The 16886-nt window shown below is 49.2% G+C and overlaps 1 protein-coding gene across 1 annotated transcript in view; it reads left to right on the forward strand.

Annotated features, from left to right (window-relative positions):
• The window catches only part of LOC134927210 (serum paraoxonase/arylesterase 2-like), a 106215-nt gene that overhangs the window by 31389 nt on the left and 57940 nt on the right, over window positions 1-16886 (forward strand). Inside the window, exon 3 of the mRNA XM_063921369.1 lies at window positions 5313-5368. Within this exon, the coding sequence (XP_063777439.1) occupies window positions 5313-5368 (56 nt within the window). The remainder of the gene's footprint in view (window positions 1-5312; window positions 5369-16886) is intronic.

Here is a 16886-nt window from a genome sequence, read left to right on the forward strand (position 1 = left end):
GCGTCCTCTGGTGGGGATGATCCTGGGGGCGGTTCTTGTATTATTGCCTCAAAAGTCCCTGATCCGGATCCTCCCCCAGACAGGGTTGCAAATGGGGAGGGGTGTGATATTAGGGAGGGTGTTGTTGTACAAGGATCTAAGGGTCTGTTCTGTGAGACTGTGGTCTCAGTTGTTGGTGGGGTGGAGGAGGGGGAGGTGGAAGAAATCTCTTTGTCTGATGAGGATGTTCTTCCCTTCGGGGTTACGTGTAAAAGAGTAGGATCCTCGGATGAGGATTCTAAAAGACAAGCAAAGAAAAAGTGAATGGGGTCCTACCTCTATAATCCAAGAAACATGGATCCCCAACCTATACGATGTGCCACCATTAATGTGGCTTCCGTGTTTTCTGAACGTGCTTGTTTCTTGGCCTTCGATTTTTTTCAACACGGTTGATGTTGACTTTTTATTTTTGCAGGAGACCAGGGTAGGTGACTTGGCCACACTCCATCGGGCCAAGTGTCAGTGGAAGCGGGGGCCTTCCTTCTGGTCTCTTGCGGCCGAGGCGTCCAGTGGGTTGGCAGTGCTTTTTACTGATATGGTAAACGTGCACAGGATTATAGATTTACAGGTAGGTAGGTGCATGATTTTAGATGTCAACCTGAGAGGACATGACCTGAGGCTAATAAACATCTATGGGCCCCATTCAAAGTGGGACAGGAAATGTCTTTTCAGGGAGATAAAACCGTTTCTTTTTACGGCCCGGCAGATTGTCTTTGGAGGTGATTTTAACACCGTCATTAGGCCAAAAGACAGAGGGGACACAAAGGCGACCCTGGGCTATGATTCCAATTTTCTAGTTAGCATGGTTAGAGAGGCTGGTCTGGTGGATGTGCACGTTCGCCATTTCCCAGACCTCACAGGTTTCACCTATCATTGTGGTAGTCGTAGGTCTAGGATAGATAGGTTTTTTGTTAAGGAGTCCTCGAAAACTTTGCCTCCTGAGACAAAGCCAGTAGAGTTCTCCGATCACGTTTTTCTGTGTGTTGCTTTGAACGTCTCAGAAACCCCTCAGAAAGGGCGGGGCCTTTGGCGTTTGAATTCCGAGCTCCTAAAGGAGGAAGGAGTTAGACAGTCCTTTCGAGACTTTCTTCAACTACAGGAAACACTTCTGGAGGCTGGTTGGAGTAGGTCTGAGTGGTGGGAGGAGTGTAAAAAGAGGACTCGAAGGCTTTTTCAAAGGCTGGTAGCCAGGAAAAACTTGACAAAAAGATGTATCTATCAGAGCCTGAGAAAGAAACTGGATTTCTTGATCTCTGAGCGTGGAGATAGTGGGGAAATCTCCCGGGTGAAGGCTCAGATGAAGGAATATCAGTACGATCGCCTGGCTTCTTTGATTCTGGAGAGGGATTATGGAAAATACCACTCGCCTGATCCCTACCAGAGTTGCAGAAAATCAGTTGATTTGAGGGAGGTCAGGGGCCTGTTTGATGACCAGGGTACTCTTCATGAAGACAGGGAGGGTATTTTGGGAGTCATCAGGTCCTATTACTCCAGCCTTTTGTCTGAGCAGCCACTCATCAGAGAGAGGATGGATCAGTTTCTGAGGGAGACACCTGGACTTGAGCAACTTGATCCTTCTTTTGACTCTTTGGGCAGTGATGTGACAGTGGAGGAGGTCAAGAGAGCCATAGACGGTTTGTCTATAAAAAAATCTCCGGGCCCAGATGGGTTAACATCTGAATTTTTTAAAGCTTTTTCAGACATATTGGCTCCTCATCTCATGGAGGTATTTAATGAAAGCCTGGGTAAGGGATCACTCCCTCCCTCTATGAGATCCTCTGCTCTCATATTATTGTCTAAAGGTAGGGACCCGGTGCGTGTTGAGAACTGGCGCCCCATCGCTCTTCTCAATACGGACAGAAAGATTCTGGCAAAGGTACTTTTTAATCGGCTGATGGAAGTTTCCGGGCTGTTACTTTCTCCGTCTCAGCATTGCACTGTAAAAGGCCGAAGCACCTTTAGTGCTGTCCTTGGCATCCGGGAGGCTGTGGAGCAATGTCGTGCTGAAAAATGGGGCAAGTATTTGCTGGCATTGGATCAGTCCAAGGCTTTTGACCGAGTTAATCATCAGTACCTGTGGGCTGTGCTGGAGAGGTATGGTCTTCCAGCGAGGGTGGTAGATTGGCTACGTGTCATTTACAATCAGGCTGAGAGCTTCCCACTTGTCAATGGCTGGGTAGGCCCTGCTTTTTCGGTCGACTCGGGTGTCCGTCAGGGGTGTCCCCTGAGCCCCCTTCTATATGTATTTGCAATTGATCCTTTTGTGCGGAGGATTGAGAGCGGTGCTGTGGCAGGGGTTCAGCTGGGCCCTGGGTTGCCGCTGAGGGTGGTGGCCTACGCAGACGATGTTACTGTGGTCCTGTCATCTGTGGCAGAGGCACGTGGCATGGAACATCTTATCTGTGAGTACTCTGAGGCTTCGTGCTCCAGAATCAATCAGGATAAGTGTGAAGCTTTCTGGATGGGGGAGGAAGGTGATGAATTTACCCTTCCGGATAGCCTCCCCCGTGCCAGTCCAGAGATAAAAATTCTAGGTATCAAATTTGGCCGTGGTGATTATGCCACTCAGAATTGGGAGAAGAGGCTGGAAGATGCTACCAGGAAGGTGCAGTCCTGGAGAAGGTGGCAACTTTCTCTCAGGGAGAGGGTTGACTTATGCAAAACCTATCTGATTCCGCTTTTTCTGTATGTCAGTTATGTGTGCTTCTTGCCACAGTCTTTGTGGACCAAGATGAATTCTTTATTCTTCCTGATGTTATGGGGGAATAGAATGAATCTGGTCAAGAGAGGGATCACCTACAGATCGAGGGAACAGGGGGGGCTGAGTATGGTCAACCCTGTGGTGTTTTTTGCTACAACGTTTTTAAAACTGAATCTAGGGAGTTTGTTTCTAGGAACTCCCCCTCGATGGGTAGAGAGTTTTAGGGCCTGGGTGTTTCCCTTCCTCAGGTTATGGATGGATGGTGGCCAAGTAAAAACCTTTCGAGTCCGGCATGGCTACCTCCCGATCTACGTTATACTGTGCTTGAAGATGACGAGGCTTTGGGGGCTGGAGGTGGGTGAAGTCAAAAACTTCTCTAGAAGGGAGTTGGAGAGAAGAATTTTGCAGACTCACTTTTATGCTCCGCTGTCGTTAAGGGACTGCCCAGGCAGTGTCTGCTCAGATGGGTTGTCTTTGATTAATTCTCAAAGAATCCCACTGAAGTTCAGAGATATTGCCTGGCTTTCTTTCCAAGGGAGGCTTTATGTGCGGGGTAACCTCAAGTGTCGAAGTGCCAATGATCGTGGCTGCCCACGTGAGGAATGTCTAGGGGAGGTGGAGACAATGGACCATTTCCTCCTTGAGTGTCCCTTCAATATAAAGGTTTACAGAGCGGTATCAAGGGCCTTACGCATCCCGTGCCTTTCGGGGCTTAGTTACCCTGAGTGGGTTTATGGGGCGTTCAAAGGGTATAGAAGGTTTGATTTAACCACAATTTTTATAGTTAGTTTAGCAGTTAGGTTTCACACATGGGGTGCACGGTGTCAGGTTTCCCTCAGAGCAAAGGTCCTCCCCTGTGAGGAGGTGGTGGGAAATATTCTGCACGAGGTTAAGAGGATGATGGATATGGATAGGAAGAGGTTGGATGCTGTCGGGTGGTCCAGGCTCTGGCGCCACCTGAAACCCCCTTGAGTGGGTAGCAGAAGTCCTTTTCTTGTTCATCTTATGGCTTCCTATCCTTCACCTTCCCGTAGATTTTCTTTTTTTCTGTTTTTTTAATTAAAGCGGTTTGCATGTGACTAAAAGACTTCATTCATCTTTTCATTGCTTATGGTTATAATATGTGTTGTTTGTATATAGTAGGTTGTTTTTTGCTTAGATGTTAAGCAATATTGACATTGCGTATAGTTATACAAGTTTTGTTGCTTTTTGGTTTGGATTATTGGGCAACAACTCAATGTATATTGTATGTCCTATTTTTATGAGTTTTACCATATTTATGTAATGTATGTTGCAATTTTTCTTAATAAAGGATAGCAGTATATACAGTACATGTGGGCATTATACACAGGTGCAGCAGGATATACATGTGGGCATTATACACCGATGCAGCAGTATATACATGTGGGCATTATACACCGGTGCAGCAGTATATACAGTACATGTGGGCATTATACACCGGTGCAGCAGGATATACACACACAGGTGCAGCAGTATATACATGTGGGCATTATATATCGGTGCAGCAGGATATACGTGTGTGTATTATACACCGGTGCAGCAGTATATACATGTGGGCATTAAACACAGGTGCAGCAGTATATACATGTGGGCATTATACACCGGTGCAGCAGTATATACATGTGGGCATTATTGTGTGTTGAACAGAGAAGTGCGGAAAAGATAGGGGGAAGGGCGAGGGTGGTGGTGGTGGTGGTGTGGGGGGGGGGGGGTCTGGGAGGTTCACTGCCACACCTGTCATAGACTTTTTACTTCAGAATTTGGACTATGAAAATGATTAGAATAATACAGAGAAGATATTTCTAATAAATTCTTTGTATTTTTCATATACTTTATATAGTCAAAACTCTGTTGTATACTGGAACGAGTTTGACAGGAAAGGTTCTGCCTCACCTCACTGCACACCACTGATTCCTGCCTCCATTCAAGTATGGTGGAGTCTTTTCACTTGAAATCTTCCTTCTATGAATAAGTATTTTCATAATAGTGTCTTTTTGTATCTCTATTGCACTCATTTATTTACTGCAGAAGTGACGCTCACAAGGGGAATATATAGGACACCAACATAAGTCCATAGTTACCAATTTTTTCCTCCTGTTTTCCAGGAAATCAGAAAAGTCCAAGTGGAAGGGTTGCTGGTATGGTGCCACAATTAGCTCAGTCCCACCCACCCTCTACTATAGAATGTATTACATTGCAGGGGTCCTGGCGTGGGGGTCATCCACAGTGGCTGCAACCGCAATTAAATAACGGTCACAGCCGCTAGGCGGCCCCCAGCATGCGACAGAAAGGATTGCAGAGTCTGCTTTTTAGCAGAATCTGCAATCCAACCTAAATAAATAGGTGAGAATAAAACATTATTAAAATCTCCACAATATGCAGCGATATGGAATGTTAATTCTTGGTGGAGCAAGTCAATCTTAATAAATACCCCGCATAGTATATAACAAGAATACATACTGCGCCCTACATGATTTTGGGATTATATATATATATATTAAATAATAATGTATTCATACACATGTACAGTAATGTGTTTATATTGTTGCAGAGTTTGGGTCTGAAGATATAGATATTCTCCCTAATGGACTGGCCTTTATCAGCTCAGTAAGTATATGCTATACAGTATACTGTAGCTTGGTACATGTGCATCACAAAGAATGATAGCAGAGTCTCAGAGAATGGGCGGGATGTACTAATAGACATCGCCGCCCTGCGCCACAATGCTAATCTCGTATGTACTTACATATGCAATTAGCATTGCGGAGGACAGCTCTTCCGATAAGAGCTGTCCTCTGCAATCCCCAGCGGCTGCCTGACTTCCGGGTATCGGCCCCGGGTGTAAGTCTGCGCATGCGCAGGGTGACGGGGGCGGGGCATGCTGGGAGGGATCCAATCGGATCCCTCACACAGAGCTGCGGAGAGAAACCCATAGGCTTCTATGGGGTATAGCTACAAAGCTGGCGAACCCCACCGCGGCACTGACCCGGCGGCTGGGGCTTAGTACATTCCGAAAATGCGGTATACTCTCGTTTACCACGTTTTCTGTTTAGTACATCCCGCAGAATAAGTGATCCTTTTCTTATCACACACACACACACACACACACACACACACACACACACACACACACACACACACACACGATATATATATATATCTGTGCGTATATATACGTGTACTGTATGTACATATATATATATATGTGTATGCATGTTTAATATGCTATGTGTATATGTATGTATATATCTCCTATATAATAGCCCTATTCTGTGACTTTGTGACTCATTTGCTAACGCTGGGCGGAGTCACAACACTGGGCGGAGTTAGTCAAATGAGTCACAGATCTGGCCAAATCTATAGGAGACTAGGAGCAGAAGCAGATAGTATGGGCATGGCACAGGCAGGGATGCATACCTCCCGGCTTTCTGCAGGAGCTTTCTTCAGGCAGAAGGAGGGACACACACTCGGCGAAAAGGGGGCGTGGCTTCACGGGAGGGCCTCCGTTTTCGTCAGTGAGGGGGCATGCCCAGTGCTCTGTGAGCTGCTGGCATGCCCCCAGGGGCTGATTATGAGTCCGGGGGGCCCAGGGCACTTGAGACAGGGGAGCCCTATCTCATTGCTGTGCCTGCTGTGGGGTTGGGGGCATGGCCTAATCGCGGGACGCGAGGTCACGCCCCCTTATGCAAATTCCAGGATTTATTTATTTTTTATGGAATTTTGGCCCCTCAGCTAGGGCTAAATCCAGAGGAGGTGGTCGCTCCCCCCTACACACCCGCACAGGCAGAAGAAAGCAGGGAGACTGCTGCCTCCCTGCAACACCACAGACCTGCCAACACGCAGCAGCGTGTGCTGACTGTAGCTCAATGCTGCCGCTGTTGCTGGCAGGACGGGGGAGCTTCTGAGCTGGGACAGAGCTACTCGAGCCGGGGGGCCCCCTAAAACTGTGGGGCCAACGGTACGTACCCCCTGCCCCCCCCTTAATCTGGCTCTGCTGCCGGAACCCCCCATTAATCCGTACCCCCTGATGCCCCCTCTCCCTCTGTCTCCACTATTCACCGCTGCTCATGCTAAGCAGAACAGCGAGTACAGGAGCTTTCCAACTGCCCCCCCCACCCCCCCACCCCACCGCCGCGGGACACTGCGACCTGCGGGTGGGACAGCGGGACAGACCCCCAAAAATGGGACTGTCCCACGAAAATCGGGACAGTTGGAGGTATGGGGGTGTGTGAGGGGGTATGCCGTACAGACAGACGGGCACCGGCTCACTGTGTGCTTGACCCCCCACATCAGCATACTCAGCAGGGTCTCTCTGGCACGGAGGAGCGTCACTTTCTGGCACACTCCACGCTTCTTAGCTGCAGTTTTGTGGGGCACCTGCCGCTGTGCAGGTTCCGTACCGCCTCTGTTATCTCCAGCCCCAGCAACCCCACCACTACCTGCAGCGCTGCCGCCCACAGTGAGGTGCGCCCAGCTTCTTCACACACTTTAGCCGGCAGGTAGCGCTGCAGAAGTCCGAGCTGCTTGCAGGCTCCGACCCCCTCCTCCCTCCAGCCGCAGCTTCTCCTGGGAGCTAACCAGTCACTCCCAGTCTCCCCTTACCACAGTGCCTGGCAGCCGCGAGGTCCGCGCCACGTGCATGCTATGACCCCCTCCTCCCTCCAGCCGCAGCATCTCCTGGGGGCTAACCAGTCACTCCCAGTCTCCCCTTACCACAGTGCCCGGCAGCCGCGAGGTCCGCGCCACGTGCATGCTATGACCCCCTCCTCCCTCCAGCCGCAGCATCTCCTGGGGGCTAACCAGTCACTCCCAGTCTCCTCTTACCACAGTGTCCGGCAGCTGCGCGAGGTCTGCGGTGTGTGACTGAGGAGGGGGGGAGGGATGCGGACGGGCAGAGGAAGCAGGACTCCAGCCTAAGAGAGTCAGCCATGCCAACCCTCCACCAGCAGCAGATCCCAACAGGTTGGAGTGGAACAGCAGCAGCCAGCAGCAGTGACTCCGGTAAGACACATCTGTCTGTCACCACTGTTTTGTCCCTAATACCAATCTCTCCCGTGCCCTGTGTTCTGTCATGTCCCTGTCACCCCTGGCCTTGCCCTGCCACCCTTATCCTGGCCCTTTCACCCTTATCCTGGCCCTGTCACCCTTATGCTGGCCCTGTTACCCTATCCTGGCCCTGTCACCCCTGTGCTTGCCATGTCAACCCTATACTGGCCCTGTCACCCCTGTCCTGGCCCTGCCGCCCCTACCCTGGCTCTGTCACCCCTATCCTGTCCCTGTCATTTCTGTCCTGGCCCCGTCGCCCCTGTCCTGGCCCCGTCACCCCTGTCCTGGCCCCATCACCACTGTTCTGACCCTGTCACCCCTGTCCTGGCCCTGCTACTACATACCCTCCAACTACCTTTTTGGCAGGTACAGTACCCGCAGCGCCTCCAGACCTCTCCCCAATGCACCACACCTCCGCACCTTCCCCTCCACCACATGCGGCACTCCACCCCTCCCCCACACGCTGTGCCTCCAGACCCCCTACACCACCCGCGGCTCCCACTCCTCTGCCCCTTCACCACCCACAGCACCTCCAGGCCTCCTCCACCATCCACCCCCCTTATATGTCTCCCCCCACACCTGCCCCCCTCCACCCGCAGCATCTGCAGACACCCTCCTCCATCCGCGGTCCCCCCCTCCCCCACCCCTCCCCCACCAATGACACCCCCGCACCTGCCCCTCCACCACCTGCAGCACCTTCCCCATCCGGGCCCCACCCCCACTTCCGCCGCCCCTCCACCCGCAGCATCTACAGACACCATCCGCAGTCGCACCCGCTACATTCTGTACATCGTGCCCTGCAGGTGCTGTTCACGGCGTCGCAAGGGGCTGCGCCTCCTTCACCATCGCACGCCCTTTCATTATGCAATATTTAACCACTAACAAAGGAATGCAGGTAATACTCCATATAATACAAATATTGAACCCCAGAAAGGCATGCAAGGGTTAAGGGGGCGTAGCCCCTTGCGACGGTGTGAAGAGCGCCCGTAGGGCGCGATGAAGCACTTAGTATATATATATATATTGGTGTATATACATAGTATATATATGTTTAGATATGTACAGTATATATATATATATATATAATTATATAATTATATATATATATATATATATATCTCCAGCAAATTGAATCAGAGGGCGCTCTCAATCACTTTAACTGGTTACCAACTAAAAATTGACCAAATGATTATGGCTTTACACAATTTATTAAAAGCAAAGTATTGCCCAATCTAGAGAGAGGTAACCCTTTTTCACAATTACAGATCACAATATATGTCAAATGTACAATAGTGTAGGGTTTCTTTTCTCTCTGTCTTCAACCCTAAAGGGTCTAGATTGGGCAATACTTTGCTTTTAATAAATTGTGTAAAGCCATAATCATTTGGTCAATTTTTAGTTGGTAACCAGTTAAAGTGATTGAGAGCGCCCTCTGATTCAATTTGCTGGAGGTGTTGTTTTGTATGGTCCTCACTAACAGGAGGATCGAATTAGAGGGCTGCCGCACCAGCGCAGTAATTAGGTATATATATATATATATATATATACATACACACACACACACACACACACAGACACACTAGTTTTACGGATTCAGCATATACTGGGTCACCTCAGTCCCCACCCCCGTGCTTGGCTCCACCTAGTTCTGGAACCCCCCCCCCCCCCATGCAAATCCTGCGTTTGCCACTGCAGCCTGAAGAAGCTTCAACTTACACAGGCTGACCGGTCCCTAAAACCTTCGCATGTCGCCTCGGACACAGCACTCGGATCTCGCAGATAATGGCTGCCTCCTGCTGCATTTGAATTTTAAATAGACGCCTCCTGCTGGCTACTATGATCCAACTGCAGCCACCGAATCACTTGTGAGAACATGGGCCATCTGAGTATCCCCCAGGTGACACAGACACTCCAAGCAAATAGGGCGACACTCCTCCGTTTCATGAACGCTGCCCGGTACTATCCCCTCTCAATCAGGCTGCAGCTTAGAGGGCACTGCGTGTGTTCTGCACAAGCGCAGTCATCCCGCCATTGGAGTTGTACACAGACCATCAGGTTTGCGTATAACTCTGAGTCAGGCCTACGGATGTCACATAGTTGTGTTTTGTTAATGACTATGTTTGTTCTACAGTCTTGAGTCTCTGGCTCAGGGTAATATTGCTCCTGTCTGTTAATGGAATAATGGAATGTACCGCTTCTAATGTTCTCTCTTCCCAGTCACTTCTGTTCTGTAGCACGATGGAATGTTGTACCTCCTGTTTTCTCAAGTTCCATTGAATCTTCTGTTCTCTCAGTGGAATGTTGTTCCTGGTGCACTTTGTAACTCACTGGAAGATTACACCGCCTCTGTTCTCTGCTTTAGTGTTGGTCAAGTGTTAGGCGAGGAAGGTCGTGTGTACGCTGGTAACATTAGCTATATGCTATCGAGCAGTATACCAGTTATATACAAACCATACTGTATGGTTTATAGACGTTGGCAGGGATGTCTAGGGCTCAAAAGCCTTTGAGACCTACACCTGGTCTCAGGGACGTAGCCAACATTTTGTGGGTCCTGTAGCAACATTTTGAAGTGGCCCAATGTTTCTAGAGAGACCTCTCCGCAGCAGTTGTTAATGTTTTGTTCCATAATAGTGCCCTAGTTCACCTGATGTCACACTGTAGGGCTGCCAGTACACATTATGCAACACACTACCCCCAACTCTGTCAGGAATCAGCGTTCAGCGGTATCTCACTTACCAGCGCACTGGTGCGTGGGCCTCTGGAAGTCATGTTCCCAGCTTGATGATGCGTGTGTGTACCCTGTCCAGTACCTCTGTGCACCCCTGAATTCCATCTGGCATCTACCCCGCTGTGTTCCTGTCATTTGCACTGCATGGGCGCCGCCATGACACTGGCAGTCAGCTGATTCAGTAACATCCAATCCTGCGCTGTGTCTGCACACATGGCTCAATCATCCAGTGGCTGCTGACCAGGGGGTATAAAGCCAGAACACTGTCTCAGTATCATTTCCTTGAACAACGCGTTGCATCCAGTGCATAGCGTCTCCTGGCTCCAGTCTCCTGTGACTCCCTTGTGTCAACCCTTGACACAAGGGGGATGGAGGCCGCTCCTCCATCCCCCTGCCTCATGCCATGAACATCCCTGCTTTGCTTACATCCTGCCATCAGGCTACCTCACGCTTGCTTGCACCTCATGTCATCTGTCTGTCACCCCTTCCTACTAGATTGTTAGCTCCTCAGAGCAAGGCCCTCTTTCCTCTTGTTGTCAAAATCCTCTTCTCAACACATTTCACTCACAGCCCTCTTATATTCAGCGACCATCTATACCGATTTTTTCTCCTGCTGGTAAAGGCTCATCTCTATCTATGGCCGCCAGCCCTTAGTAGTACGATGAACACTCCCTCGCTGCTTACATCTAAGCTGTATTATGTTTTGAGAATTGTGGTGCTCTTTGTTACCTGTACTCTATTTTTGTTATTTATTTACTGTAATGTTAAGTTTTGTCTCCCTGTGCTGTCCTTTGTACGGCTCTGCGAAACACTTGTGGCGCCTTATGCATAACATGTAATAATAATAATAATAATAATAATAACCCTTCCGTGGAACTACATGCACCAGCCATCCAGTTCATCTTCAGCTACACTCTGCTCCTAGAACCACTTGCAGTAAGAGACTCTCTCCGGGTGCTGCATATCATACTCACCTGTTTGTTACTACTCTGCATCAGCACTGTGCTATTCAACCTGGACTAAAGCATCCTGCTTAAAATTCAGCTGTCTCCTGCAATACCCAAACCTGGTTCTGTTGTTGTATGCAAGCATTGCCTATTGACTGTGTAGCTCTGTTGCAAGTTCCTATTGATTTTCCAGGCCGATCATCTGTATTACCGATTGCCTGTACAATCCTGTTTCAAGTCACTATCGGTTTCCAGGCCAATCATCGATATTACCAATTGCCTATACAAATCCTGTTTCAAGTTACCATCGGTTTCCAGGCCGATCATCGATATTGTCAATCATCTGTGTTAAGCCTTGTTTCAAGTCATCATCGGCTTCCAAGCAGACCATCATTTATTCCAAGTTGTTATCGGTTTCCAGACCGACCTATAGTATGTGACTGTTTTGCTTCCAGAGACTCTATCAGTTTCTCTTGTATTTGCCATTGCTCCCGTTATTTTCATATTTTTCTTGTGGGCTTTAATAAACATAATTTGCGCACATGCGCAGGAACTTACTACAGCCTCCTCGTTTCCTCAACCGCACCACCAGTAACCCACTAGCGCCCCTCCGGGAACAGACACAGACCTGACAAACTCACTTCATGACAGTGTCCTCAGTTCATATTATGCCACATTATAGTACCTGCATAGACATTGCGCCACATTACAGTACCCCAGGCAATATTATGAAACCTTATAATACCCTCCAGTTCATTTTATACCACATTACAATAAGCAGGTACTACATATATTGTAGGCCCCAAGGCAAACGTTTGTAAGGGCCCTATGTACTGTACCACCCAATGGTTAAAAATGTATATAACACATGTACTGTAACTCGCACAGGGAAAGTGGGCCCCTCTCAGCTCTGGGCCCCATAGCAGCTGCACCCCTTGCACCTACTGTATGGTAGCTACACCCTTGTATATAAGACATGTAACTGTGATATTGAATGTGCCCCTCTCAGCTCTAGGCCCCATAGCAGCTGCACTCCCTGCACCTATGGTAGCTACACCCTGTATATAACACATGTAACTGTGACAGGGAAGATGGCCCCTCTCAGCTCTGGGCCCCATAGCAGCTGCACTGTCTGCACCTATGGTAGCTACACCCTGTATATAACACATGTAACTGTGACAGGGAAGGTGGTACCTCTCAGCTCTGGGCCCCATAGCAGCTGCACTGTCTGCACCTATGGTAGCTACGACCTTGTAAATAACACATGTAACTGTGACAGGGAAGATGGGCCCCTCTCAGCTCTGGGCCCCATAGCAGCTGTACTCCCTGAACCTATAGTAGCTACACCCTTGTAAATAACACATGTAACTGTGACAAAGAATGAGGGCCCCTCTCAGCACTGGGCCCCATAGCAGCTGCACTCCCTGCATCTATGGTAGCTACACCCTGTATATAACATATGTAACTGTGACAGGGAATGAGGGCCCCTCTCAGCTCTGGGCCCCATAGCAGCTGCACCTACTGTATGGTAGCTACACCCTTGTATATAAGACATGTAACTGTGACAGGGAAGGTGGCCCCTCTCAGCTCTGGGCCCCATAGCAGCTGTACTCCCTGAACCTATAGTAGCTACACCCTTGTAAATAACACATGTAACTGTGACAGAGAATGAGGGCCCCTCTCAGCACTGGGCCCCATAGCAGCTGCACTCCCTGCATCTATGGTAGCTACACCCTGTATATAACATATGTAACTGTGACAGGGAATGAGGGCCCCTCTCACCTCTGGGCCCCATAGCAGCTGCACTCCCTGCACCTATGGTAGCTACGCCCGTGCCTGGTCTTGAGAAAATAGTTGGACATGTTGGACCTGATTCTGATATGCATGCACTCCCGAATGCGGCTGGTTCTTGCTGGCAATACACACAGCTTGCTCCAACTCGGGATTCAATCCTGGCCAAATTTCAGGCCAAAATCCCGGGATCCCGACGATCCCTAGTCCGAGATTGGCCACCCTACTTGCACCGTATGGATAACACGAGTTGATGTATCAAACAGTAGAATGAGTGGACTATTGGAGAAGTTGCTCATCGCACCCAATCAGCATTGAGATAATTCAGAGTTGATCGTAGATGGGCTAAATTTAGCACATCTACGATCATTTACTCTGACATGCGGGGGGACATGCTAGTCCGCCCTGCCCTTCCTGCACAGGTAAAAAAGCATTGCATGGCGGCGATGCTTTTGTACCTGACAAGTAGCTCCCTGCCAGCGCAGCACCTGCGCACAGGGGGCTAACCGCCACGTACTGGGTCGCAAGGGCTGCGTGTGACATCATGCAGCCGCCGTGGCCCGCCCCCTTCCCAACGGTCCGGACACGCCTCCATTGTCCGGACCGGGCCCTGCGTCCACCTCTGCCTGTCAATCAGGCAGAGGCGATTGCACCAGTGAGATGCTATCACACGTGCGCACTACGCATAGTAATTTAGACTGCAATCGCTGCAGCGACACAGTCTGAATTACCCCCTCTAGTAGAATCTCTTTTGCATAATCCTGTATTTTATGTTATGAAGTATTAGGTGTACTAGTTACAGTAAATACAGTAAGGTGTAATCCACATTCTTAATCCTGTAGTTATTTATATAGGGCACATGTTCTTCTGCAGCGCTTTACAGAAAATATTTAAACATTCACATCAGTCCCTGCCCAGTACAGTTTACAATCATGTTCCCTACCACCAGTGCTTAAAGTGGTCCTAGAGAGGTGGTGGAACTCCCGAACCCCCCCCCCCCCCAACCCCCAAACTTGTGTAACAAAGGAATTGCGTGCGCTGTAGGTAAAAGGGGTGTGGTCTCAAAAAAGGGACACAGTCTTATTCACATTACACCACATAGTAGTGTCCCTTATTCATGGGATGACACACATTAGTGCCCCATATACACAAAGCCCACAGTAGTAGCACCCCAAATACACACAATGCCCACAGCAGTAGTGCCCCTTATACAATTCCCTCTGTAGTAGTGCCCCTTATTCAATGGCCACTGTAGTGGTAGTGCCCACAGTTGTAGTGCCCCTTATGTAGAGCCCATAGTATTGGTGCCCCTTATACAGTGCTCCCACTAGTAGTGCCCCTTATGACCCCAGGAGTGATACCCCTTACTAAATGCCCCCTATGCAATGCAGCCGTGTAGTATTGCCACTAGTAGTTATGTCCCCTGTAGTTATGCCCCCAGTAGATATGCCGTAAGAAGATATGCCCTCAGTAGATATTCCCCCTGTAGTTAAGCCCCCCACTAGATATCCAGTAGAATTGCCCACACTAGATATGCCCCCAGTAGTTTTGCCCCCATTAGATATGTCCCCAGTTGGTTTGCCCCCACTAGATATGCCCCCATTCTGATTTTCCCCCACTAGACATGCCCCCAGCTGGTTTGGCCCACATTAGATATGCCCCTAGCTGGTTTACGCAACTTGATATGCCCCCAGTTGGTCCCCCCCTTTGCAGCGCCGCTTACACACACACACACACACACACAAAAAAATAAAAAATAAACACAATACTCACCAGCCCCGCTCCTGCTTCTAGACCGCTGCTGACCTCCGCCTGGCAACCCGTTCCTCGGACCTATGGGACATCTCGTCATGGGGAGCCGGAAGCCAGAGCTCAGCAGTGAGCTCCTGCACCGGCTGCCGCTGAGAGGAATTTGCTGGGTGCCCGCTGGTAACACAATCTCAGCGGGTGCCCGCCATTTCCCTGGATTAGTTGAGCCGGAGGAGGCGGAACAGCGTTCCGGCTCCAAATGGATATGACAGAACGCAGTTCCGCCCCGTTCCGGCTCACTTTAACCTCTGCCTACCACATGTACACACACAAGGCATACTTGCCTACTTTTGAAAAATAATTTCAGGGAGATTGTGAAAGTAACACCTATCAGCGCGGGCGTGTACTGCTACATCTGAGAGGAGGCGTGTCATCAAAATGACTTACAGTACATCCAAATGTAAATGAGCCCCAAAATTTCTAAGATTTACTTGGTGAAGAAAATAAGAATTTACTCACCGGTAATTCTATTTCTCGTAGTCCGTAGTGGATGCTGGGAACTCCGTAAGGACCATGGGGAATAGCGGGCTCCGAAGGAGGCTGGGCACTCTAGAAAGATTTATGACTACCTGGTGTGCACTGGCTCCTCCCACTATGACCCTCCTCCAAGCCTCAGTTAGGACACCGTGCCCGGACGAGCAGACATAATAAGGAAGGATTTAGAATCCCGGGTAAGACTCTTACCAGCCACACCAATCACACCGTACAACTCGTGATACTATATCCAGTTTGACAGTATGAAAACAACTGAGGATCTCAACAGATGGCTCAACAATAACCCTTTAGTTAACAATAACTATTTACAAGTATTGCAGACAATCCGCACTTGGGATGGGCGCCCAGCATCCACTATGGACTACGAGAAATAGAATTACCGGTGAGTAAATTCTTATTTTCTCTAACGTCCTAGTGGATGCTGGGAACTCCGTAAGGACCATGGGGATTATACCAAAGCTCCCAAACGGGCGGGAGAGTGCGGATGACTCTGTAGCACCGAATGAGAGAACTCCAGGTCCTCCTCAGCCAGGGTATCAAATTTGTAGAATTTTGCAAATGTGTTTGCCCCTGACCAAGTAGCTGCTCGGCAAAGTTGTAAAGCCGAGACCCCTCGGGCAGCCGCCCAAGATGAGCCCACCTTCCTTGTGGAATGGGCATTTACAGATTTTGGCTGTGGTATGCCTGCCACAGAATGTGCAAGCTGAATTGTACTACAAATCCAGCGAGCAATAGACTGCTTAGAAGCAGGAGCACCCAGCTTGTTGGGTGCATACAGGATAAACAGCGAGTCAGATTTTCTGACTCCAGCCGTCCTGGAAACATATATTTTCAGGGCCCTGACAACGTCTAGCAACTTGGAGTCCTCCAATTCACTAGTAGCCGCCGGCACCACAATAGGCTGGTTCAGGTGAAACGCTGACACTACCTTAGGGAGAAATTGGGGACGAGTCCTCAACTCTGCCCTATCCATATGGAAAATCAGATAAGGGCTTTTACATGATAAAGCCGCCAATTCTGACACTCGCCTGGCTGAAGCCAAGGCTAATAACATGACCACTTTCCACGTGAGATATTTCAGATCCACGGTTTTTAGTGGCTCAAACCAATGTGATTTTAAGAAACTCAACATCACGTTGAGATCCCAAGGTGCCACCGGAGGCACAAACGGGGGCTGAATATGCAGCACTCCTTTTACAAAAGTCTGAACTTCAGGTACTGAAGCTAGTTCTTTTTGAAAGAAAATCTGTACTTTAATGGAGCCTAGTTTTAGGCCCATATCCACTCCTGCTTGCAGGAAATGCAGAAA

Source organism: Pseudophryne corroboree, chromosome 5, assembly GCF_028390025.1.
Source record: "Pseudophryne corroboree isolate aPseCor3 chromosome 5, aPseCor3.hap2, whole genome shotgun sequence".
NCBI lineage: Eukaryota > Metazoa > Chordata > Amphibia > Anura > Myobatrachidae > Pseudophryne > Pseudophryne corroboree.